Source organism: Mustela lutreola, chromosome 6 (genome assembly GCF_030435805.1).
Source record: "Mustela lutreola isolate mMusLut2 chromosome 6, mMusLut2.pri, whole genome shotgun sequence".
Classification (NCBI taxonomy): domain Eukaryota; kingdom Metazoa; phylum Chordata; class Mammalia; order Carnivora; family Mustelidae; genus Mustela; species Mustela lutreola.
Window position 1 is genome coordinate 12,756,941 of NC_081295.1, and position 26,319 is coordinate 12,783,259.

Below are 26,319 nucleotides of genomic sequence, written 5' to 3' on the forward strand. Positions count from 1 at the left end.
TCTCCATGCCCAGAAGTCTTTCTTTCTCCCACAGAATCCCGCTGGCCTTCTTAATCAAATTTTAATTTAAGTAGCCTTTGTTCTACGCGGTCTTACTCTATCCTCTGACCCAAATCAGAGCGGCTCTGCCTGTTTCTGTAGCAGCATATACTTTTCTCAGTTTTATACTCCTCTTTCTCTTTTGCACATGTTTGTTAGGGTTACTGATTTCCATAATTGTTATTCTCTGTAGGGCAGGACCACAATTATATCATTAGTGCAGTGTCTGACACTTACTAGGCACTCAATTAATATTTGTTGATTTCATGAACTATGTAAGGGTTAGGAATCATCAGCATTTACATTCCCCCTGGGACATGTGAGCAATGGGGTGGATAAAGATTGCTTTTGATGGAAAGTGATTTTCCAGTAAAGAGATTTCCACTTGTAATCTGGAAAATAAAAATACAGGAAAAAGTGCAATTTGAGATACACTTGAAGGGCTCCATGGTCCTAAGTGGGTCCCGTACATCTGCTCCCATTTGGGGACATTTTATGAGGGGCTATATATTTTTTCAAAAGATTTTTTTCTAACCATGTCCCCTGGTTGTAAACAAGGGTCTCTTGATCAGGATCATCAGACTCTGGGGGCGGAAACGTAGACAGAGAGATGGCAGGTGTCCCAGGGAAAGCCCCTGCACACTAGCACTTTACCTGGATATCAGGCACAACTGGAGAAGTTTGGGACCAACTTCTCCTTGGCGAAGGAGAAGCAAAATTCTGAGTTACTGTTTTCCTTCAGGTGTGTCACTACAAATTAGTGACAAAATAAGTCCTTAAGATGTCATTACTTAGTTATTAAAACTGTCTTACTTTTTTAAGGTTTTAGATTTTCCCATTTTTGCTGTAACTTAGTTTTCTTTTCTGAGAATTCTTCATTAAAATCCTGCTTAGTTCCCTGGGAAAGGTATTTTGGATTTTATTTATACCCAGACAGATTATAAAGTAAATGCACATTATATAACCCATTTAAAATTAGTGAGGTTCTGAAATGTTTCTATTCAGAGAGCATTTACTCATCTCCGCGATGTATTTTCTTGCTTTATCCAGAGTGTGTGTGGACTGTTAAAATACATCAAGGGGACATATACATTACGCTGTCATACGACTTGGATGCATTGCCTAAATAATTTAGGCTTTAATTAACAAAGCATAGTTTAATATTAGTTACAGAGAGTAGACTTAAAACATTTTCTTTTTAAGTGAACCTCGCATGAAAACTTTATCATCCATCCGCCGACTCACCCATCTAAGCCACCCACCTACATATCCTTCTACTGGTATTATTGAGGTCTTAAGAATAATTTTGGCTAACGGTTGTAAATGCAATTGTAGGAATAAAAAACAAGAGTCTACATTTCTTCTATTAAGAGCTTCTAGACTAGTAGAGAAGAAAGAGCTATATAAATGACATAATCAAAGAAAGATTGGTTTAAAAAAAATGCTCTGAATTGAGCAGTACTGATGAATTCTATAAATTCTAGGGTTAGGAGAAATAGTCTGGGCCAAATGTGAGGGAGTTCTGCCACAGTGATTTTTTTTTTTTTTTTAATCTCTGGAAGTTTCTCTTTCTCTCTCTTTTTGTCCTATCTAAAAGGTATGTTTTTCCTTTTTTTTTTTTTTTTTTTAAAGAAAAAAGAGCATTTTCCAAGCTACGTGATTTCCTTGGTCAAAGATTTCCTTTATGAGGTAAACATAGTTTTTACCAATCCGAAAACATTATTTCTGTGCATTGCTGTGAATATGGAAAATTTTCAGGGAGAAGGTTCTCTTAGGATCTGCCTTGAAAGACAGCTTTTTTTTTTTTTTTTTCTTTTTTTCCCTCCAGGGAAGAAGAGTAGGGGGTTGGGCATTCCAGTTGGGAGACTATGTGAACAAAGGAATGAAAATATAAATGAACAGTGCCAACCCACTGTGTGGAGCATTATATTGAATTCCCATAACCTAGCAAGACAAATATTATTATTCCCATTTTTCAAGGGAGTTTACTGACGCTTAGGGAATTTAAGTAACTTGCTCAAAGTCCTATAAGCAATAAATGGCAGAGCTGAGATTAAAAAACATGATCTGCCGATACCAAGGCCAGGCTCTTTTCCCTGGGCTTCTTGGTGTCCCCCCTGAGAGGTGTGACAGGGCCAGTACATGAAGGCATCAAATGCACCGTGCAGGAATGTGGATTTGGTCCAGTAGATAATAAGGAGCCATTGAAGGTTCTTGAATCTGAAAATGATCTAATGAAATTAGCAATTGAAAATACTAACCTAGCAATAGTAAATGAGATGTATGGAGAATAAAGGAGCTTCCGGAAGGTCAGTTAAATATGACAAAATGTAGGCACTGAGATGGGAACTCCTAGACTGTAGTAGACACAGTAAAAATGTGGGACATGTGTAACAGTAAGAAATGGCAAAATCTGTTGAGTGCTTGGATGTAAGACACAAAACATTTGAGGCTATAATAAGAATGATTCCAAGTTTTGGAGCCTGGGAGTTTGAGAAAATAATATAAAAGCTGAGGGAGGAAGAAGATGGTTAAAAATGTGAATTTCCTTTAGACTCATTGTCTTTTACTGTTTTGGTCTTTTACTGTTTCTTTTAGTTTTGTACATTCTTTGTATAAAATTATTAGAAACCCGTATTGTTTGTAGTTCAGTAACTGTTCATTGATTTCATTTGTTTTATTGCATCAACAATCAAGGGAGGCTTGGGGCTCCCAGACTTCACCTAGAAGAGGTGAATCGACCAACTTTTTATCTCATGAGGACTGAAGAGGTTTGAGGTTAATATCTGTTTAATACATATTATGCAGACTTTTCAGTTTTTGAGACTCCAGTCTGCCTGCCCAGCAGTGACCTGCTTCCTCTCTCACCATCTGAATGGTTTCACACGCCTGTGAGTGCAAGCAATTGGGTCTGTATCATGTATTTTTCTTCTTTAGCTGCATGTACACTGCATGTGAATTTTGGAGGAAGGGATTTTTCTTGGAGTCAGTTTTATGAGAATCTCTATAGCAAAGATCTAATCAGTTTTTAGATTAGGTAGAATTTACTTTTGCAGAAAATGATACTTGAAAGCCAGAGTTTCTCTTTCTGTGAGACAACTCTTCTGGAAGTTTCAGTGAATGTGAAGTGTCTTTCTTTCAGATAAGAAAAATGAATGAGTTCATTTTCCCTTGGGAAAACCACACTGAAGTCTTCTGCACCTTTAATTAGCAATTACCTATTAGCATAGATCCTGGAAAAATGTCTGCATGAGCTTGCCATAGATTGGAAAAAATTTCTGAGGAATTTTATGAATACTTCAATCAGAGCTTATTATATTCTTTTTTTTGTTGTTCTTTCACCAACTACAGTGTAAACAGCTAAAGGTATATTCTTTACCTTTCTCATTTAAACTGTGTCACTAGAGCCTAGAACTGGTAGGCACAGAGTGGGGACCAGTATTTTTTGAGTGAATTACTTATTATATTGCTTAATCATCAGTTAGTTATATAAAGCAATGACTCAAAGCATTATTGAGCATCTTATGTTTTTATATCAAAAACTTATGTTAATTATACCAAAATGAGATACTTTATTAATAATGAGCCTCTAATTTATTTGAGCTTCATTTATTGTTAGTCAACAACCAAATTCTGAGTGTATCCTGAACAAAATTCCAATATTTAAAAATGTTTCTTCAGAGAAGGTAATTCAGACTAATGGTGTAAAATTGATGCACTCTTTGCCAGTATATGTTCCTAGAGTTCCTAGAGTGCCCCAAAGTGGAAATTGGAAGGTGTAGTACTGACACAGGGCAACATAGGATGTTTTAGCTGCTGTAAGTGAGCAGCTTACCTCAGGGTGATCACTCATGGGTGAGGATTGTTTACGTACCACTCGAAAATCTGAATGTAAGAATAATTGAGGACATTTTGAATTCTGTTACTTCCCTGTTAAAATTTCATGTATGGGGTGCCTGGATGGCTCAGTGGGTTAAAGCCTCTGCCTTCGGCTCAGGTCATGATCCCAGGGTCCTGGGCTCTTTGCTCAGCGGGGAGTCTGCTTCCCCCCAATCTCTCTGCCTGTCTCTCTGCCTACTTGTGATCTCTGTCTGTCAAATAAGTAAATAAAATCTTAAAAAAAAATTTCAGGCATGTGGGAAAGATCGTTAAAGGGGACTTTGGTTTAATTTATTTATTGTCTCTGATGCTGTCTATTGTTGTGTGCTAACATTCATTTTCCTTCATAGGTCCCAGAATGGATTTCTAGAACAATGGTCTTACATTAAAGCTTTAGGATCAGCTCAGTCTATACTTGGGGCAGGCTGTTTTTAATAACTTCTTGTTGCTCAACTCATATGACGTGGGAACAATGACTTGTGTTGGCAATATGATGCTCCTTAAAAATCTTTCCTAACTTTATATAATCAATTGTGAATCACCAAGATTGTGAAATCCTTTGTTTCTTTTGTCTTGTTCTCAGGAAACAGTGATATGATTGGGCACTGCCAGTTTGGAAAAGGATACCAGACTTAATGGTGTAGGTTGGGTTGTAGGAGAGGACCATCCTCTTAGCTCACAGCACTGGCTGGTATGCTCATTCAGGGGATGCGGCACTGTCCCTCCTCATAGGACTTCTGCATACATCTCCACACCTTCTCTCTGTTTTACTTGCTCTGTTTTTGATACAATCCATCTTCTTGCTTGTTGGAAATTTAAATTAATTTCGAAAGTGCTTAAAAATCCTATAGAATAACGTGTTCATTTAGAAAAATTAGAAAATAAAATTAAGCAAAATAAAAAAAGAGAGATAAGGAGGCAAACAGAAAGAAATAAATGAATTAAGATAGTTTATTCACTTAAATGAATCACAGACTTACCACTTTCAGCTGATCACTTAAACATTTTGGTGTATATGTTTCCAATATTTTTCTAAGTTTTCCATAATTTTCCTAAGTTTTCCAAAAATAAAATGACACTACGTATAATATTGTAATGATTTTCTTGCTAATCAATTTATTATCAATATGTGTTCATGTCAGCATATATATATATATATATCCACATCACTTCCAATAGCTGTAATACATATAGTTATACAGTAGTTAATTTACCAATTCATAAGTTTTAAAATCAGAAATGCCTCTTATACTAAAACTTCTTAAAATAGCCATCAGGTGATGGAATACATAAGCACACATATACTAACTTAAAAATAAAGTTATCCATATTTTTAACTTACATGTATATGTATGTTTACATAGCTTTTAGTATGTGTGTAAATATTAGTATCTGTATAAATATATTGATATATGTATGTGTATATGACTCTTAAATTCCTTTAAGCAAGCAGCAGAAAGGTAGATTTCACCACATGGTGTAAGGCAAAACATCACCTGGCTTTTAGTCTTGCAGTTTCTTACAAAGTGGGGTACTCCTAGGTCAGTGATGTTACTCTCTATGGATCCGTTTTCTTACAAGTACTCTTTGACCAAGCACAATATCTTTACATAATTCAGAGCAACTTTTAGAAGATGAAAGGCACTAGAAAAGACATAAAGAAATCAAAAGAATATGCAAAGAAAGACAATTTTATATATGCTTAGGTGAAATGTGTTTGCATGATACCATGATTTAGGGTTGTAAAAGAATTGGGCTAAGGGTTTTTAGACACTGGAAATGGTTTCTTCTGTCAAGAATGGCCTATCTTGTGCTGGAGATTCTAAAAAATGCTCTACTAACTCTGTGTAAAAGTTGATTTTGAGCTATAAAACAGAGGCATGATCTAGAAGGCCCTGGGGGATTTTTCAGCTCAGTGGAGGAAGAATTCAGGTAATACATGATTTTGTGGTGAGGCTTGTATGCATTTCCTAAGCAATAGCATGACACATGGCCCATGGGATGAGCTGAACTTTTGGTTACAGCTGAGGATTTTCCTGAGAAGTCATTATTTGCAGATTTATCGTCCCTATGGAGCAAGCTTTTTTAAGGGCCAAGGACCCAGCTGCTTCTACAGAATAGCTTATTGATGAGCTCATCTGTCATTGTGCTGCTGTGTTTGGTCCCCCTTAGAGCACATTTCAGGAACATTTCAAAAGGAAACTATGCAGTGGAAATTTAAAAAAAAATTGACTATATATTTTTAAAGATTTTATTTATTTATTTGAGAGAGAAAGCAAGAGCAAGGGAGAGGGGTAGAGGGGGAAGCAGGCTCCCCGCTGAGCAGGGAGCCCAGCCTGGGGCTCAATCCCAGGATCCTGAGATCATGACCTAGCCAAAGGCAGAGACTTAACCGACTGAGCCACCCAGACACCCCTAAAATACTGAACATTTTTTAAAGGAGTCAGAATTTAGGAGAACATGTCTGAAACAATGTCTTCAAAAAAGACACAGGAAATAACATGCTATTGTCAATGATGTCCGTGGACGCGGAGTCAGGAGGACAGGTTCTACCCTGATGCTGTAGCTAGTTAATAACACTTGAAGCAAACTGCCTGTTCTCTCTGTGCCTTTTTCCTTTTCTGGCTCTTCCCTGGTAAAGAGACAGTGCTCATTAACAACATGTTTTTTTTTTTTCTTTATTTTCATTTATTTAAATCCAACTAGCCAAAAAATAGTACATCATTAGTTTCAGATGCAGAGTCCAACAATTCACCAATTGCATAAAACATCCAGTGCTCATCACATCATGTGCCCTTCTTTTTTTTTTTAATTTTTTATTTTTTATAAACATATATTTTTATCCCCAGGGGTACAGGTCTGTGAATCACCAGGTTTACACACTTCACAGCACTCACCAAAGCACATACCCTCCCCAATGTCCATAATCCCACCCCCTTCTCCCAACCCCCCTCCCCCCAGAAACCCTCAGTTTGTTTTGTGAGATTAAGAGTCACTTATGGTTTGTCTCCCTCCCAATCCCATCTTGTTTCATTGATTCTTCTCCTACCCACTTAAGCCCCCATGTTGCATCACCACTTTCAATAGCCAAACTATGGGAAGAACCTAGATGTCCATCAACAGATGAATGGATCAAGAAGATGTGGTATATATACACAATGGAATACTATGCAGCCATCAAAAGAAATGAAATCTTGCCATTTGCGACAACATGGATGGAACTAGAGCGTATCATGCTTAGCGAAATAAGTCAAGCAGAGAAAGACAACTATCATATGATCTCCCTGATATGAGGAAGTGGTGATGCAACATTAACAACATGTTAACCATGATTCTCATACTTTTAGTCTTCTGAAGATTATCATGGTAAATGCATTTCCGTTACTGAAAAATAACAAGTTTTGCAGGAGTATCTTTAAAAAAAGGTTTTAAATTTATTTCTTGTTTTTGAAGACTTGTAGTGAAATACACATAACAGGAAATTTCCCATTAAACACTTCTGTGGATGTAGTTCACTGGCAAGGAGTATATTCACATTAATGTACAGCTGTCTCCAGAACTCTCTTCGTCTTACAAAACTAAAACTCTGTATTCAGGAAACAGTAATTCCCCTTCTCTCCTTTCCTCCATCCTTTACAAGCACCATTCTACTTTCTCTGTGCCTTTGACTACTCCAGTATCTTGGAGTACTGGAGTAGGCAAATGAGTGGAATCACACAGTGTTTGCCCTCCTGTGACTGGTTTATTTCACTCAGCGTAATTAATGTCTGCAAGGCTCTGCATGTTGTGGCTTGGCTCAGATTTTCCTTTCTTTCTAAGGCTGGAATTCCATTGTATGTGCATACCACATTTTGTTTATCCATTCGTGTCTGTTGATGGACACTTTGGGTTGGGTCCACCTTTCAGCTGCTATAGACATTAGTGTACAAATATCTGTTTGAAGCCTTGCTTTCAGTTTTTTTTTTTTTTTTTTTTTTTTGGTTATGTTCCCAGGAGTGGGATTGTTGGATCATAGGGTAGTTCTATCTTTAATTTTTTAAGGAACTGACACACTGTTTGCTATAGAGGCTGCACTATTTTACATTCTCCAGTACTGTACAAGGGTTCCCATTTCTCTACAACCTCAATAGCAATTGTCATTTTCTGTTATTTATATTTTTTGGTTTTAATTTTTTTTACTTTTTAAAGATTTACTTATGTATTTGAGAGAGAGCATATGGGGGGGAGCGGCAGAGAGAGAAGGACAAAAAAGAATCTCAAGCAGACTCTACACTGAGTGTGGAGTCGGATCTCACAACCCTGAGATCATGACCCGAACCAAAATCAAGAGTCGGATGCTTAGCTGAGTCACCCAGGTGCCCCCTGTTTTACCTTTTTTAATAATTTTTTATAGTAGCCATTCTTTAAAAAAATTACTTTTTATTGTGTCAAATATTATCTCATTGTAGTTTTTTTAAAAAGATTTTATTTATTTATTTGACAGAGATCACAAGCAGGCAGAGAGGCAGGCAGAGAGAGAGGAAGGGAAGCAGGCTCCCCGCTGAGCAGAGAGCCCCATGTGGGGCTCGATCCCAGGACCCTGAGATCATGACCTGAGCCGAAGGGAGAGGCTTTAACCCACTGAGCCACCCAGGTGCTCCCTCTTTGTAGTTTTGATTTGCATTTCCCTAGTAATTATTAACCTTGACCATCTTTTCATATTCTTTTTGGCCATGTGTACATCCTGTTTGGAGAAATCTCTTTTCCCATTTTTCCTCCGTTCTTTTTTTCTTCTTTCCTTCTTCCTTTCCTCTCTTCCTCTCTTTCTCTTTCTTTCTTTCTCTTTCTCTCTCTCTCTCTTTCTTTCCAAGACACCAGTCTTGTGTAGGTGGAAATTATTTCTAGGGTTTTAAGCCTTCTGAAAAGTGAGAGATGATGTGGACAGAGCCAGATCATGAAGGGCCTGTGTGCTCAGCATTTTATATTACAGAGAACAATAATACAAGACTCTTTTATATGGTAAAGTTTCCGTCTTAAATGTTTTTCAAATGATATTGCAGAAGGCAATGACTATCTTCATCAGTCAGACTACCAGAAAGTTCACTAGTAACTCAGTTTCTTTTAAACTATGATTCCATAAAAAGAAAATGGAAGAATATAGTAAGAATGTTAACTAGGAGAGCTGATTCACAAATCACAGGAGAATGCCAGTCACTTCTTGTTCACCACTGAAATGTCACCTAATACTATAGTGAGGTAGTCTTGGCCTTGGGTCGTACTTAGGAAGAAATAATGAAGAGGGATTATGGCACCAAGAGTTGGGCTGTTCATGAGTAGGAACCATGAGTAGAAACACTTCTGCGAGAGAAACGGCATGCTGTTTTAGATTGCCCAGAAGCAGGCCCTGAGATGGGGGTTTGGGTACATGTAGTATATTTGGGAAGTAACATTAGAAATACTTGGAAAGGGAATGGGGAAGTGGGACAGGGTGGAAAGTTAGCTGGTAAAACTCTCCTTTGTGGGCAAATTATGACCAGGGAACTGAAGTCCAGTTCTGCTGGGGAACTCTGAGAGACTTTAGAAAACATGCATCTCCGAGTTTTCCCCCACAAGGGCCCCCACAGGGGGCCGGGAGCTGGGGATATTTAAACACCGAGTCCCATCAGTCATAGCTGGATGGCTCATCATGAGGCTAGTGCTTCCCGCGCAGTCATGAACGTCTGGTCAACCTGGCTTGGCGGTAAGGAGAGGGGCATGTGGCTGGCTTTCCCGCAGCATCTGCTACCAGCGGTCTGTGGTCTGCTTCCTTCCGAGGACTGTCTCTCCTCTTCAGAGCATCTCCTCTTCAGACCCATCACGATGATCACCGGCAAAGCTTCAGTCCACTTCTATAATTCAGGCTGGGAATGTGTGGGTTCTGTAGGAAATCGGGTCTTGCAGTTTCTTAATTAAACACATCTACCTAATGTTTTCTCTGTGGAATATCTACTTCTAGGCATTTGTTAGAAGAGTCTCTTTGGATCAGAATCTCCTTATATTCATAGGGTAATGTTAGATAAACTGAAATGCAATAATATATATATATATATTTTAAAGATTTTATTTATTTGACAGACAGAGATCACAAGTAGGCAGAGAGGCAGGCAGAGAGAGAGGAGGAAGCAGGCTCCCTGCTGAGCAGAGAGCCCGATGCGGGACTCGATCCCAGGACCCTGAGATCATGACCTGAGCCGAAGGCAGCGGCTTAACCCACTGAGCCACCCAGGCGCCCCTGAAATGCAATAATATTTTAACAAAAACATAACCTAGGTAATGTATAGAGGATCTAATGAATTTGCTAGCATTATGGCTGTCCAAAGAATTTAAAAAAAAATTTTTAAAGGATATTTATTTATTTATTTATTTGTTTATTTATTTATAGAACGAGTTGGGGCAGGAGCAGAGGGAGAGGGAGACAGAGAATCCCAAGCAGATTCTGTGCTGTGGGGCTTGAGGCAGGGCTGAATTCCAGGACCCTGAGATCATGACCTGAGCTAAAATCACGAGTCACATGTTTAACCAACTGAGCCACCCAGGAGCCCCTAAAATATTTTTTACAGTGGTTAATCTGATGCAAAGAAGACAAGGGAGAGCTAAGACATAGAGATAGTTATTCAGAGGGTCAGCTGACAATGGACAGAATAAAAACTTAGTTTACTTCATCTTTTTCTTTCTGGATCATTCTTTATCTTTTCTTTCTATTCCTTTTCCCCATTCTTATCATTGATGCCTGGGAATTAATGGCAATAGAATCTTAAATTTCTTTTATCACTCTGCCTCCTTCTTAACTCTAGTTGGCCTCTACCTGGCTGTATCTGCTTTCTCGTCCTGACCCAAGAGATCACATGCTCTAATTAAGATCAGATCATCAGTGGCTTTCCTTGAAATATTCCAATTCTAAATCTGGGATTCTTCTTCATGTGTTTGTTGACTGTAGATTCTCTTCTATTTTAGCTCCTGCTTGAGACTGTTCTATCTCCTATTTAGAATTAGTTAACTGATTTCTGGGTTCTGGTCTGAGTACCGTTTCTTTAACAATAACCCCATAGCTTTCCCATTTATGATGCTCACCTAGTTTGGTGGCGAGATTAAAAACCGATCAGTTTCATAAATTCTGGCGTCCAGCTGTGGTCATTTCCCTCTGCTGGCTATGACGGTAGGACCTCAAGGGCATTGGGGGGAATCAGTAAATGTGAGCTCTTATTGGATATTTTTCAAGTTTGTCATGTTTCTTAACGGGATTTCAGGCTTCGTCACTGTCAGGCATGCTTACCATATCTAGAAGAGAGGAAGACAAGACAAAGGCATACATTTTTTCTTGCTTCCCTTGCAGTGCTTGTCACAGCCCGGTGCTAATAAGCTCAGCTCTCGGCCTGCAGGTCCAGGTCACAGTTCAGAACGTGCATGCATTTCCTTTTGTTAAAGGAAGAGGGAGATGAGCTGCTTATCAGAACAGAGCAGCGCGATGGCCTCTAACACAGGCAGAGAATGAGGGAGCCTTTGGGTGCTGTGCAGTTCTTTTGTGTGTGTGTGTGGGGGGGAATGTTGGAAGAAACTACTTAAAACTATCTAAAAAAAATAGCAGTGTCTCTACTGAATGTCCTCAGCCTATTTCCACCAACTATGTATCGTCAAAATTCTGGGCTCTTAAGGTTTCTTGGAGTAGTTATTATAATGTGGGGGGGGGCAACATCACCATGTTTAGATTCAGTTAGGTTCATTTGTTTTTTAGGACTTGCTTCATTAAAATTTTTTTTTTTCAAAAAATAGAAATCACCTGCCTAATTCCAAAGTCAAAACTATGCAACAAATTGCAAGCAGATAAGTCTTGCTCTCCTTCCTATTTCTCTACCCTCTTTTCTCCCTCCTTTTGTGTTTGCATTTCCTGAATGGTTTCCTTCTACAAATATAAGCATGCATATATGCAGAGGCATATCCTATCTCTTTTCGTACATAAAATACATATATACATATATATGTACAAATATATAGGAATATACCTATTCATTGCCTATGGATGTCACATTGTATTCAACAGTCTCCTGATGATACACATTTGGATTCTTTTGTTATTGCAAAGAACATTATCATGCACATGTTACTACACATATTTATTTAGGACAGATCCTGGAAGTTGTATTTCTGGGTCGGAGGGTAATGCTGTTTTGCCAGTTACTGACCATTGGGCTATGTTCTGCTTCACCACCAGCCGTGTATGAGAATGACTGCTCCTCTGTAGAGCTAGAGCTTTCATAATTGACTGTAGGTCCTCTTTTCTTTTCCTCTACATTGGTTTGCATTTTAGAGACTATAATCCAGATTTCTATAATGGTCATCAGTCTGTGTGTACCCTGAGAGTTAGGAACAACTGTTCAGGATAACATGAGAAAGTATGGCTCCGCTTAGAGTTTAGATTTTGCTTGTTTCCAGCATGCTGGGGGTTTCAGGGCTGAACTGAGCAAACTATGGGTTTATGTGGAGAAAATGGAGTTTTGCAGCTTCTCCTGATTCTGGTAGTCACTGGATGACCTCACTTACGTTTATTTTAAGTCATTACAAGAATATTAAATACATGTTCAAATGTAAACACAAAAACATCTTACAAAGAAACAGTTTTTTTCCTAAACTATTTTTTCCCCTTTGATTTAAGATTCTATTCATTTAAAGACCCACAATGTATTTAATATCAGGTTTTGGGTGGAAATGAGGCACTAAAAATACATATAGATTCTAAGGTACCTTTTGATTTCAGATTTATTGCAGTGTAAAAAACAGGTTTCTTAGAATCAGGGAACTATGATTCCATCGAGAATAGAGAGATAATTATACTTTTTATTTTTAACCATGAAACATATAACAGTTTCCTATATCACACTTCCTTTGTTTCTGATTTGGTCTTCTTTAACCTACTTACTCTGGAATACATATATATATATATATATACATATATATCACTCTTATTTTTCTAGGTCTATCCTTCTACCTTTCTGATATCCGTAGATACTTGTGAGGTGATTTTGTCTATTTTGAAAAGTATTTGTAATGTGAAAGAGTCAAACATTATCGATGACAGTGGATATTGATGTTTGCATTTAAATATTAAAATTTGATGCCCCATTTCAATTAATTTTAAAAAATATGTCCAAAGTGTGGCAAATTCTATATAAAATATCTTTGTCTCTAAAATTCCTATAGTCCAAAACTGAAGCCATAATTTAGCTTAAGTTATAGAATATGGGAAATTGTAAACCAATTTTGCCTAAAGTTTGAACTAATCGTATTGAGTCACCAATGGAAACATCTGAGACCTCATATTTGCCTTCTTTCAAGTTTTACTGATACCCAAAGAGAAGGGCGTTCACTATGGTTTTCTATTCCCCAAACTTTCCTTGCATCTTGTATTTTTAAAAACAGTTTCATTGAAAGATATGTGACAGATCATAAGATTCACCCTATTAAAATTTACAATTTAATAGTTTTTGGTAAATTTACTGAGTGATGAAGCTATCATAATGAATCAGTTTTAAATAATTTCATGACATCAATAAAACCCTTCATGCCCATTTACAGTTAATTTTCATTTCCAACCATGACTCCAGTCAAGCCCACTATGTGCCTTCTCTCTACATTCACATAAAGGAATCCTACAGTAATATGTGGTTTCTTATTTCTGGCTTTCAGTCAGCATCATGTTTCAAGGTTCAGTCAGAGTCATGTTTCAAGGTTCATCCATCTTTTACCAAGCGTCGATAGTTCACTAGACAATATTCCATTGTATGAGTAGACCACACTATTTACCCGTTGATGGATATTTAAATTGTTTCCAGTTTTGGGTTATTATGAGTAATGCTGTTACAAATATTTGCATGCACATCTTTGTGTGGGCATAAGCTTTCGTTTCTCTCGTGTGGGTACCTGGGAGTGGAATTGCAGGGTTGTATGGTAATAATATGTTTATGTTTTTTAGAAATTGCCAGTTTTGCAAAGTGGCTTCTGCATCTCGTTTTAGCACTTTCTTTATTGTCAGAGGAAAAAGACAATGTTCCTGTCATTCATTCATGCATAAAACTCCTTTTTTTGCTTCACATGTATTGAGCGCCTACACTGTCCCAAGTACTAATGATATAACAATAGCTGACAAAATCATTTCCTTCAAAGAGCTCACAGTGCATTGGAAAAACAGAGAAATAGTCAGATAACTCAATACAGGAAGAGAAGTATAGAAGCATAGCCTGCCTCTGGGCACAAAGAGGAGGACATTTATTTTAGGCTTAGAGGAACAGGGGAAAGTTTTTGAGAAGGTCACACTTAAGTTGATTTGTGGAGTTATATCTAGGGAGTAAATTTGGAAGGGTATTATAAGTCTCAGAGCACAAGGACAACCTGTCCTGCTTAGAGTCAGAACCCTTTTACTCTGATCACTTTATCTTTTTTCCATAGCAATTACAGACCACCATGGGCTGTGTAATTTATGTTGATAAATGTGTTTATATGTTGAGCTATTGTCTCTTTTCCCCTCAAAGGTAGAGATCTCTTGTCTGTTTTGTCCACTGATAGACCTCACATATCTGACAGAGTGTGTGTTAGAAATAGGGTGCATAATAAATATTTGTTGAATAAACGAATGTGTAACTAACAGTTTTGATAAAAAAGTGTACTTGATGCTATCTAATACAGCAGCTAAAGATGGGATCCCAATGAGATCAAATCAAAGTTGCTGGCAGAGGTGGATGGACTCATATGTGAGGAAGAGTATCTCTGAGATTGTTGACTGTTGTACCAGACATGGAATAGTATTGTCTCACTTGGTAGACTTGGTAGACTTGGTAGACTTGTCTCACTTGGTAGACTTGGTAAGACAAGGTTGCACGATGGCCAAAGGATGAAAGGATGGTTGGTTACATCTGGCAAGAAAACAAGATTTTTTTGAAGAAATTATTTATTTATTTGAGAGAGAGAGAGAGAGAGCGAGAGACAGAAGAACACAAGAATGGGAGGAGGCAAGGGACAGAGGGACAGGAAGAGAGAGAATCCCAGCAGATTCCCAGCTGATCATGGATCCTGAGGTGAGGTTTGCTGTCATGATCCTCAGATCATGACTTGAGATGAAATCAAGTGCTGGACATTTAACTGACCAAGTCACCCAAGCACCCCCAAAGAACAAGATTTTTTTTTTTTTTAAGATTTTATTTATTTATTTGACAGAGAGAGATCACAAGTAGGCAGAGAGGCAGGCAGAGAGAGAGGGGAGGAAGCAGGCTCCCTGCCAAGCAGAGAGCCCGATGCGGGACTCGATCTCAGGACCCTGAGATCATGACCTGAGCCGAAGGCAGAGGCTTAACCCACTGAGCCACCCAGGCGCCCCAAAGAACAATATTTTTATTACATTAGGATACAGAGGGTAAATTTCAAGTACTGATGCAGAACTTTCAAGTAACTTTTCAGAAAGTTAGGAATTATTGAGGAGGAAGGATACATTTGAGAAAAGTTATTTTGGTTAGTATAACAAGGAATGAGGGACGTGAGGGGGTAGGAGGAGAAGAAGGAGGAGGAAGAGGAGAAAACTGTCATTCCTTTAGGATTTTCCCAATGTGATTGTCTTTTTTAAGGCATTTTTGCAAGTCAAATAAGCCAAGGCAAATTTGACACAGTTATCTGTGATTTTGAATACAGCTTGAATGTCTTTAGTACAATGAAAAGATGCCTTTCTTAATGAAGGAAAGGATTATTGAGGAAAAACTAAGGAATCTTTTACTCAAATTCATTTTGGTTCTTAGTTGAAGGACTCTCAGCCATTTCAGTTGTACAGAAAAAAAAATCCACCCTGATGGAGATTTTTAATTTATTTATATTTCAGTTTTTGTTGATTGATTCTATATTGTCATCTAAGATGGGCTTTTTGTTCTGAAAATAAATTGTCTACAGAATGATAATGCCATAAATTTGGTGTCAATTTTAATTCAGCTCAAAAGGGAGTATAGTTTTTTTCTTTGTTTGAAATTTTTGTGTCTTTTTGGTTGAGTGAGGGGGGGGGGATGAAAGTGTGTGATTACACAAGCCTGGATCACGAAGGGTCTTCCTGCTCTGCTGAGGCACTCAGACGTGGTCCAAGGGCCACTGGGAACTGTGCGGGATTTTAATGAGAGAAGTGACATGAAGTGTGTTCAAGGAGTCACGATTTGCTGCGACTGTGATTTGGACATCATATTGGAGGGAAGGACAAAATTAGAGGAAGGTTGAAAATGGCTTGCCAGACTTCACAGTAAGGGAGGTGAGAATCAGTGGTAAGTTGGGAGGTGCTAGGTGGTGCATGGAAGGAATCCTGGGACAGAGGCACTGGTAATACATCTCCGCGATGACTTGTTTGTGCGCTGAGAAGGGGATGGAAGAGTGAAAGATGTCTGCCACATTTCCTTTTTTGACAACAGGATTGAAAGTGATATCATTCAATGAAGTAGAGAGCATAGAAAAAAGAGGAGCAGGTGTTTTGTGGAATAAAATAGTAAGTTTGGTGTTGGATGTGTGACTCTTGGGGAGTGTCTTCCTTTGTACAGCTATGACAAAATATCTTCATCTGGTGGCTTGAACAATCGTCATTGATTCCTCATAGATTGGAAGGCTGAGAAGTCTAAGTCAAGGTGCTGACAGACTCTGTGTTTGGTGAGGGCCTTCTTTCTGGATTGCAGATGGCTGATTTTTTTTTTGCTGTAACATTACTCGGTGGAGAAAGAGAGGTGGAGGACTCCGATCTTTTCCTCTTTTTATAAGGGCACTGATCTGATTATGGGGGATTCACCCGCACGACTTTATATGAAACTAGTTACTTCCCAAATGCCCCACCTCCAAATACCATCACACTGGGGCTTAGGGCTTCAGAATAGGAATTTGAGGTCGGCAAATACAAATATTCAGTCTGTAGGAGGGAACCTATGGAATTCTCATGTGAACAGGCACGCCAGGCAGTTGGATCTCTGGGACAGGAGCTCCGGATTAAATCCCAGTTTGAGGTGTTGATTTTGAATATGTGTGTAACTGTGGTGATACATGCAGCCATGATGATGCATATGGTCCCTGACAGAAAGTACTGGAATGAGAAGAGATTAGGTTTGTGTTTGGAAGTCTGGGGAACACCGACATTTAAGAAAAAGGCAAGAGAAGAGGACTTCGTGAAAGCAAGCAAGGAGTAGTTGGAGGAGAAAGGGATCAATACAGGGAAATGTCAGAAAGGCAAGAAATGAGGTATGTCGAGACCTAGACCTTGAGTTTTACTGTCAGTTACTAGAGTTCAGTTAAGTGAGGACCAAAAAAGGTTGATGGGACTTAGCAACATGAAGTTCATTGGGGTTCATGTAACTATAGCTTCTGTGGAACAGTGGTCATAGCAGTGAATGAGGGGAGAAAATAGAAGCAAATAGTAGATATAAGTTGTTTTCTTTCTAACAAAATTATAGAAATTTACATAAAAATGGTTCAGCCTAACATAGGTTATGTTTTTTAATTGAGGTGAAATTCTTATAAGACTATATATATATATATATATATATATATATATTTTTTTTTTTTTTTAAAGAGGGGGTGGAGGGAGGGACAGAGAAGAGAGAGAGAATCTTTTTTTTTTTTTTAAAGATTTTATTTATTTATTTGACAGATAGAGATCACAAGTAGGCAGAGAGGCAGGCAGAGAGAGAGAGAGAGGAGGAAGCAGGCTCCCTGCTGAGCAGAAAGCCCCATGCAGGGCTGGGAGCCTGGGATCATGACCTGAGCTGAAGGCAGAGGTTTTAACCCATTGAGCCACCCAGGCGCCCTGAGAGAGATAATCCACGCCCGGCACGGAGCCTGACTCAGGGCTTGATCTCACGACCCTGAGATCATGACCTGAGCTGAAATCAAGAGTCAAGACATTCAACTGACTGAGCCACCTAGGCACCCCAAGATTATCCATTTTTTAAAGTGAACAATCCAGTAGCATTTGGTACACTCACCATGTTGTGCAACCACCACCTCTGTCTATTTCTGAACATTTTCAACCCACCAAAAGGAAAACTCATACCCATTAAGCAGTTTCTCCCTATTCCCCCTTTCCCCACCCCTTGGAAACCACTCGTCTGTGTTTTGTCTCTGGATTTACCTATTCTGGAGAGTTCACATAAATGGAATCTATAAGGTGTGATGTTTTGTGTGTGGTTTCTTTCACGTTACATAATGCTATTGAGGTTCAATTACCCTGTAGCACGTATCAGTGCTTCATTTGGTTTTATGGCTGAATCTTCCATTGTGTGGATATACTACAATTTGTTTATCTATTCCCCTGTTGATGGGACTGTTTCTATCTTTTCCTTATTGTGAGTAATGTTTCTGTGGACATGCATAGTCATATATTAATTTGGGTCCCTGCTTTCACTTCTTCTGGGTGTATATCTAGGAGTAGAATTGTCAGAGCCTAGCAGTTTTTCAAAACTATACTTTTATAAATGCTGATAAGAACCCACAGGAAGCATTGTGTGTTATAGAAAAAAGTTGATTTACACAGTCTATGTTCTTTAAGTACTTTATATTCTTTTTTAGATAAGATCGGCAAAATGATGAGTAACCTGTTTGTCAACAAATAGTTGAGTTGAATGAAAAAAAAAATATATATATATAATTTTTTAAGAAGGAAGTTCCCTTTAGAATTGAGTTTTGAGTCTCATACAAAGAAAGTATTTCAAATGGAGAGTTTGGATAGATTAACTCATATAGGGGAGGGAAGATGGAACAGGCATAAGTTTGAATGTTTCAGTTTAATTTTTCTGAAGAAAGAGTAGGGCTTGCACTCTGGTTGGGGATAAGGGAAAGAGTTGCAGAATAATTAAGTGAAGTAAGAGGACCCATGACACTAAGCTAATAGCTAGCGGGTGTCTAAAATTAAGATTATATTTTTTTAAAAAAGATTTTATTTATTTGTCGGAGAGAGAGAACACAAGCAAGGAGAGCAGCAAGCAGAGGGAGAGGGAGAAACTGGCTCTTCTTTGAGCAAAGAGCCAGATGTGGAACTCGATTCCAGGTCCTCGAGATCATGACCTGAGCGGAAGACAGATGCTTAAATGACTGAGCCACTCCCAAGATTATATTTTCAAAGTCAATTTTCTTCTTATCTCCAATTAGCCCCTGATTGATTTATGGTTAATCTTGTGGACTGTATTTCTCTACTCAGAGACACCAGTATAGATGGAAGAAGATTTGGGTTCTATCTGTGATAAGCAATCCAATCTTCTTGTGGTTCAGCTGTATTTTATCCATAAAGATTAATAAATTCTCAGAGAGGTAGAATGATAATTACATTTCCTATAGAATTTTTGTTGTTTTGAAGGAACATTCATGTGATGTCCAAAAGGGTCCTTTTTTTTTCTGCATTCTTTCCTTTGTAGAAAGGCCTCCTAGGAATTGATTACAGAACTGAGATTTTCCAAGATGTGGCTCTGTAGTTTAATCCCTGCAGAACTACCTACAGATTTGGAAGAAGAACTATTGATTGTTGAGTATCCATTAAGCGTTTTATTTATTTGAGCTCATTTAAGCCTTCTAACAACCAGTAAGTTGTTAGACATGACATGAACCTTGATTTGTTAACTCCAAAATCTAGCTTCTGTCTGCCATATGCTAGGATGCTAATCACATTCTACCTTCTGTGATTGTAGCTTCCTGGAGTATGAGAACTGGCTTATTGGAGATGAGGATGATGCTGAGGATACCTACTAATTCAGCAGGGAGTGGAGCTCTGATGGGTTAGCGATGGTATTTTCCAGGGAGGCAGAAAGGTGGGGGGCTATGTTTTAGGCATGCCCTACCTTGGCCATCACTAAGCTGTGTCATGTTACTTCTCATGGAACGATTCTGGATGACTTACCAGGAGAATATTAATTTCTTTCATAAAATCTGTATCTGGATAACTCCAGTGCTGACCCAGGGACGTATCTTTTGATTCTATTTCATTTCATTATACAATCTCTATTCAATGTATATCATCTCTATAAACTTACTGCTAGGATTGACTCCTTTATTCATATCTGTTGTATGTATTTTTCTCAGGCAGAGAAGGCTGATGGATTTGTCAACCTGCCCGATTTCACTGTGGAGAGAGCATCTGAATGCAAGAAAAAGCAGTAAGTTGTCTATCGTTTTCCACAAAACCCTGAGCCAGAATAACATCCCGTCATAATTTTAGTTTCTTGAGTGACGTGGTGATTTGGAAGTTAGTGGAATAACACCCAAACGTCCGAGATTCTTGAATTTTATGAGCTGGCATCCTAAACAACAGTGGAAGCTTTTAACCTCTTGTTTTCTGGAATTTCATTTTGTGGAACAGATGGATCTTAAAACCCCATGGAGCCTTGGCACGGCATGTTTTTAACAACCGTGTCTGAGATGGAATGAAAAAACAAGCTCCCATCCAGGACTGGCTAGGAGATCAGATGTTAAGATATTTTGCTGGTGAAGAGAGTGACTCGTTCAATAGGACTTTCCAGAGCTACACTTATACTAGCAAGACCTGTTTCTTCTTTTTAGTTCATAACACTGTCATCCTGGAAATAGCATTCTCTGAGTTATCTTAGACTTTGGGATTATACCCTGATACAATTTAAGTCCAAAAGATTTGAGAACATACAGGAACCCAAAAAAAGATACCAGTTTCTGGTCCTTGAGAAGGGAACAGCCCAGAGAGTCTGAACTTGCCTAGAACTCACAGAACTGCTCTAGATCAGCCAACTGTATTCCCATTCACTGGTTCTGGCCATGATGGCATCCAGTCACATTTTGCAAATGTGCCCTCTTACTCTTTTTCTTGTGGTTCTTTTTCTACCTTTGACATTTTTTCCTGCTTTATCAGAAAGGCATTTATTTTCCTACTGACCTGTTTTACCAGTAGTGGCAACAGACTAGATTTTTCTAAGAAAACGAATAAAATGGCATTAGCTTTAAGTCTCTGCCCCTCTAGTGTTGCTGCACATGTCCGGAGATACATAAGATTGTGTTACTTTTTGTGGTTTTGACCAAACTGGTTATTTACCAAAATGCTGACCTGTACTGCAGGACTTCTGATCTAATGATATAGGGGAAACACTTCATTGTTTGCTAATGTTCAGTGTTTTATAGTTTTCTTAAAAGAAAATAAATATAAATATATTTTTTCCTTTACTCATAGAGGGCGGCTTAGATAAAGTTTTGTCACAGTGTGCAAGTTCTATATTTGGTTAGGTTCCTACACATAACATTCTTGTATGCATTTGATTGAATTTGAGTAAATATTTTGCTTTATTGATCTGAGCATTTAAGGGACACCTCTGAGATTGTAAATTTTAATTTATTGTCTTTTTCTAGCAAAGCAGTGAGCAAATGAAAATACAAGCATATGCCCATATGTTTAAAATAGAAACTTTCAACTAGCCAAGACTCAGTCCTATTCTGGATGCTTCAACATGATGAATTAATTCTCTGCTCTCTACATGAAATAGAGATTAGGCAATGGATGTTTAATGTAACTAAATTATTTTTTGTAAATCTACAGAGAAAGCAGATGAAGTATCACACTTACATTTGATTTATTTTAAACCCATTGACAACTACATTAATTTCTAATTCTTAATGTGCTGTGTTTTTCCCCCTGCAAGTGCTTTTAAGATCAGCCATCCACAGATCAAGACCTTTTATTTTGCGGCTGAGAATGCACAGGAAATGAGTGTGTAAGTAGAGAAAATTGCTAAATCTAATCTTTTGGGGAACAGATTACTTTGGTCAGGTGTTTGAGTTTTAAGCATATTTTCATCCTATTTTATTTATTTCTCTTGCTTTAAGGATCAACCTCCTTAGCACTTAAAGTGCTCTTTCTTGCTTTCTTCTCCACCATTTGGAAGCATTTTGGAGAACTACATATATCAAAATGTCTATTTTAGGGAGAAGTAATAAGATTCTTCTGAGGGAACTACGACGCTGAGGACGAAAGGACAGAAATCATTGTAAGAAAATGTTATAGTGAGAATCAGCATCACAGGGAGAAAAGCCTGAAAGTACTGTGACCAATCTCACAGCTTTTAGAATTCTGTGTGAAAAAAATATATACAATTTCTTATGTGCTGTGTAATTACCATGATGATCCCTGTGTTTATCACTGATCCATGTTCTGTCCTAAAAAATTTTGCAAAACGTCCTTTGTTCAGAGGACATCTCACATAAAATTTTATATCCCTAACTCCATTTCCTGTTTTTATTTTTTTCTTTCCTGTTTAAAGAAGTGGAATAAATGCATATTGCCTCACTCCATCCCCTGCTGGTTTAGACTATAGTGTGACCACAATGGCTGTTAATTGAATGAGGCCATATATACACGAGGCACTTGAGGCATCAGAGGGCCTTCTACTTAACTGAGGCCTTATTCTCAGATTCCTCAGTGTTCCTCATTACTTTCACATAACTAATAAAAATGTGTCTGTGGAATACCTACTAGGGTGCCCCACTGTGGCAGAACTTGGGCAATAGAATTAAAAATACATACATAATTCATTCAGAGAGCTTATGGTTTAATCTCTTTTGTTTAGTTATACATAATGATTTCCATATCAGTCTTCTCTATTTAATTTCTCTTTATCCTCTTGCTCTAGAAACCTAAAGAAAAAAGCTCCTTTTCAATAAACATGTGTAAGCTGCACACACACACACACACACACACACACACACACACACCCTTCTCACAGGACAGCCCTCAGCAGCCTCATCTAGCTGGAAACATTCTCAACCTCTTCCCTAAGCAGCCACCACAACCTTCAGATGAGGGCAGAACGGCTCTCTACAGACCGTTGGGAAACCCCATGTTAAATGACAAGACAAGGAACGGTCAAACTGGGTCTTCCAAACAAGACTTTTATTTACTTAAATGAAGAGAGAAGTTGTGTCTATTCTTCTTCTGATGTTAGCTTTCTCCCCTTGGCTTTCTCAAGAGTCTGAGAAAAAGAAGAGCAGATGCCCCCAAAGAAGACAAAAGACGTCACTAATTTCTTTATTTCTCTCTTTATTTGTATTGGTAACTGAATCCCATTGATTAGCCGGCGGTAGGTATTTTGATGGTGTGTGAAAGGCTTAATGGCTTTCCCAGAAGTACTTGGAGCCCTGTCATAGTGAGGGTCCGAATTACTGCTTAGTCCCCAGTGGTCCTTCCTGGCGTGCTGGGGTGGTGTAATCGGCATCAAGGTCAATCCCTTTGGGCCTCCAGTTAACTTCTCTCTTCTCCCGCAAGATGATGCAGATGACATTTAAAGATTTGTTCTGAGGGGCACCTGAAGAGCTCCCTTTCCTACCGAGGTGGCCACTTTAAGACAGTAAATAAAGTGGCTGGGTGTTTCTTGGTGAGATACAGAGAATCTGAGGAAGGAGGGAGTGGCCTGTGGAGAGATGCCTCCTGTTTTAGAAGTTTGCTTCCTCGGGAAACTGCATTTTTGGGTGGTGACATTTCTCTCAGGGACAATGTAGGGAAAGGTAATTACGTTTAATAGAAATGCTGTGTGTTCTGCAGGGACCCTCAATTTACAAGTACAGGGATAAGTAATTAAGGGTAATGGAAGAGTTGCTTTCTAAACAAAGACTGGTTGGTAGCTGCCTTTCTCAGACAGTGGGAAGAACCTTCCTGTTTTGTATATCAATTTCTTAACACTTGGGCTCCTCCAACACATCGAGTTAATATACAACAAACTCCCAGGAAACATCTGTCATCTTCTTTTATGTAAATATAAGTTTTTTTGGTGCATCCATCTATTTAAGCAAGAATAGATATTTTTCTACTATCTCAATTTTTTTTTTAAAGAAGTTCTTAGCCAAAAGGTCCTTTAAGCCAGTGGATTCCGGAAAGGAAAGAGTCAAACAAGATTCTAAACAATCATGTTTTCCACAGCAAGTAACTAGTGGTGGCTATTAAAAGAATATGAGAGTTAGGTAAGGGCTGGGAAGAATGATTTCTTTATTGTCCATACTCTTTCATTTTGCAATATTTCTGTATTTCTGTATTCTGGAAGGAACTTAGAAATGTCTTTTTTGTTTGTTTGTTTCAGGCATTCTCACCTCAAAAGTATTTTTTGTCTTGGTATGTTAAAAAAGTTGGTCTGTTTTATTTTTAGGTGCTTTTTTTGTGGGGGAAGGGTCTGTATACAGTCATGAAACCAGACATAAACTAAGAATAGTTTATTTTGGTATTTTAAAAGTGAACCACCAAATTCACTGTACTTTGCCTGATCAATTTTTGAAACTGTACATTAAAATGTTTTTTCTAGTTAAATGACACACAAAACATATGCTTGTAAAAAATCTTATAATACATTAGTATGTAAAATGAAAACCTTTCCATACCTCCAACTTCACCCTCCAGTTCAATTTCTCTCTTCAAGATTAGCTTTTTTTTTTTTTTTTTAAGATTTTTATTTATTTATTTATTTGAGAAAGAGAGAGAGAGAGAGAAAGAGAGAGAAAGCACAAGCAGGGGGAGAGGCAGAGAGAAAGGGAGACGCAGGCTCCCCACTGAGCAGGGAGACAGCCCTGCTCTATTTCAGGACCTTGGGATCATGACCTGAGACAAAGGCAGATGCTTAACCATCTGACCCACCCAGACACCCCAGGATTAACTACTTTTAACAGTATGACTGACATAGATCCTTCCTGATACTTTACTTTGCATACCAACTCACGCACACATGCAAATACATAGTTTTAAAAGTACATTGAATTAGGCCAGTCATATTGTTCTGTACTTGCTTTTTTTACTTATTAGTATGTTAGGATTTTTCCGGGCCATCAGAAGACTTTCTATCCCAGTTTTTTTATTAGCTTCATAATAACATTTGTTGTAGTGAAGAAATTAGTGCTATAGTTTATCCATTTTCCTGTTGATGGATGATTATATCATCTCTGAGATGTTTTTTCTTTTGCCATTGCAAGTCTTGTTCGATTAACATCCTTCCACATTTATTTGTCATTTGTAGGATAGACATTTATAATTAGGGGGTGGATATTTAAATTTTGATTAGTATCATCAAATTGCCTGCTTAAAACTGGAGATACCAATTTTGCTGTTCATCTGAACAAAGGATGAGAATATTTCCTCCTAAATTCTAGAAATCAGTGGTTTTTTTAAAGTTTTGCCCAACTAGTGAATATTTCCCTGTGCTTATATGTGCATTTCTCAAAGTACTATGGAGGCTGGTAATTTTTTTCTGTTTTTTTTTTTTACTACCATTTGTATCTTTTTCTGTGATTTCCCTTTTTTGTTTTGTTTTGGTTTGGTTTTTTTGTTTGTTTTTGTTTTGGTTAGTTGTTTATTATTCTATCAGGTCTTGATGAACAATTTCTGGTTCCTATGGTGTGGCTCATGTGTTAGTTTGGTTTTAAGTGGTTATTAAAGAGCTCATAGTGGGGCGCCTGGGTGGCTCAGTGGGTTAAAGCCTCTGCCTTCGGCTCAGGTCATGATCCCAGGGTCCTGGGATCGAGCCCCACATCAGGGTCTCTGCTCAGCGGGGAGCCTGCCTCCTCCTCTCTCTCTCTGCCTGCCTCTGCCTGCTTGTGATCTCTGTCTGTCAAATAAATAAATAAAAATCTAAAAAAAAAAACCCCAAAAACAAAAACAAAAAACTCTCATAGTTGTCAGATGCTGAAAGGGCTTCTAAAAATGCCTTTAAAAAAAGATATTGTTTGTTTATTATGCAATTGTTGTAATTCTATGGTTGGTCTAAACATTTCCAGAAACGACATGCAAGTTTGTGGTATTGAAACCTAAAACCACTTATTTATTTAGAGAAAGTGTGAAAACAGGGGAACGGCAGAGGGCAAGGGACAGAGAGAGAGAGGAGCAGACCCTCACTGAGCACAGAGCCCCATGCAGGGCTCAATCCTATGACCTTGAAGATCATAACCTGAACAGAAATCAAGAGTAGAATGCTCAGTGGATTGAGCCACATAGGCACACCTGAGGGGATTCTTAAATGAGGCTGAAGCTCGTGGATCTTCTTGCAGAAAGCCCTATTTGTTTTTAAAAATCAAATTTATGTATTTCCTTTACTAAAAAATAAATATGGCAAGACCATGGCAAGACCATTGAGGGTTGGGGAAGGATGTCTAATTTGTTGATGATTGAAGACTTGGGAATATGCGATAATTTTGCGGTGGTAGAGCAGCAGTGTGCTGGCTAATTCACAAGGCAGTACAGGACTAGAAGAAATGGAGAGCATAAGTGAGTCAATAAGTACACAGCACTCTTCTTATTTTATTGGTATTGGTTGACTTAGGCTGCTCCCGAATGTATTGGTTTCTCAAAAAAAGAAAAAAGTGAACACACACTATGGAATACTTTTTAAAAATATAAAAAACTTG

General features: G+C 38.2%; 1 protein-coding gene across 11 annotated transcripts in view; it reads left to right on the forward strand.

The window, feature by feature from the left end:
• Positions 1–26,319, forward strand: part of IPCEF1 (interaction protein for cytohesin exchange factors 1) — a 205,630-nt gene that overhangs the window by 133,437 nt on the left and 45,874 nt on the right. For all 11 annotated transcript variants that reach the window (XM_059176708.1, XM_059176710.1, XM_059176712.1 and 8 more), the window contains 2 exons: positions 20,005–20,078; positions 21,585–21,656. In XM_059176708.1, coding sequence (XP_059032691.1) covers positions 20,005–20,078; positions 21,585–21,656 — 146 coding nt within the window. The remainder of the gene's footprint in view (positions 1–20,004; positions 20,079–21,584; positions 21,657–26,319) is intronic.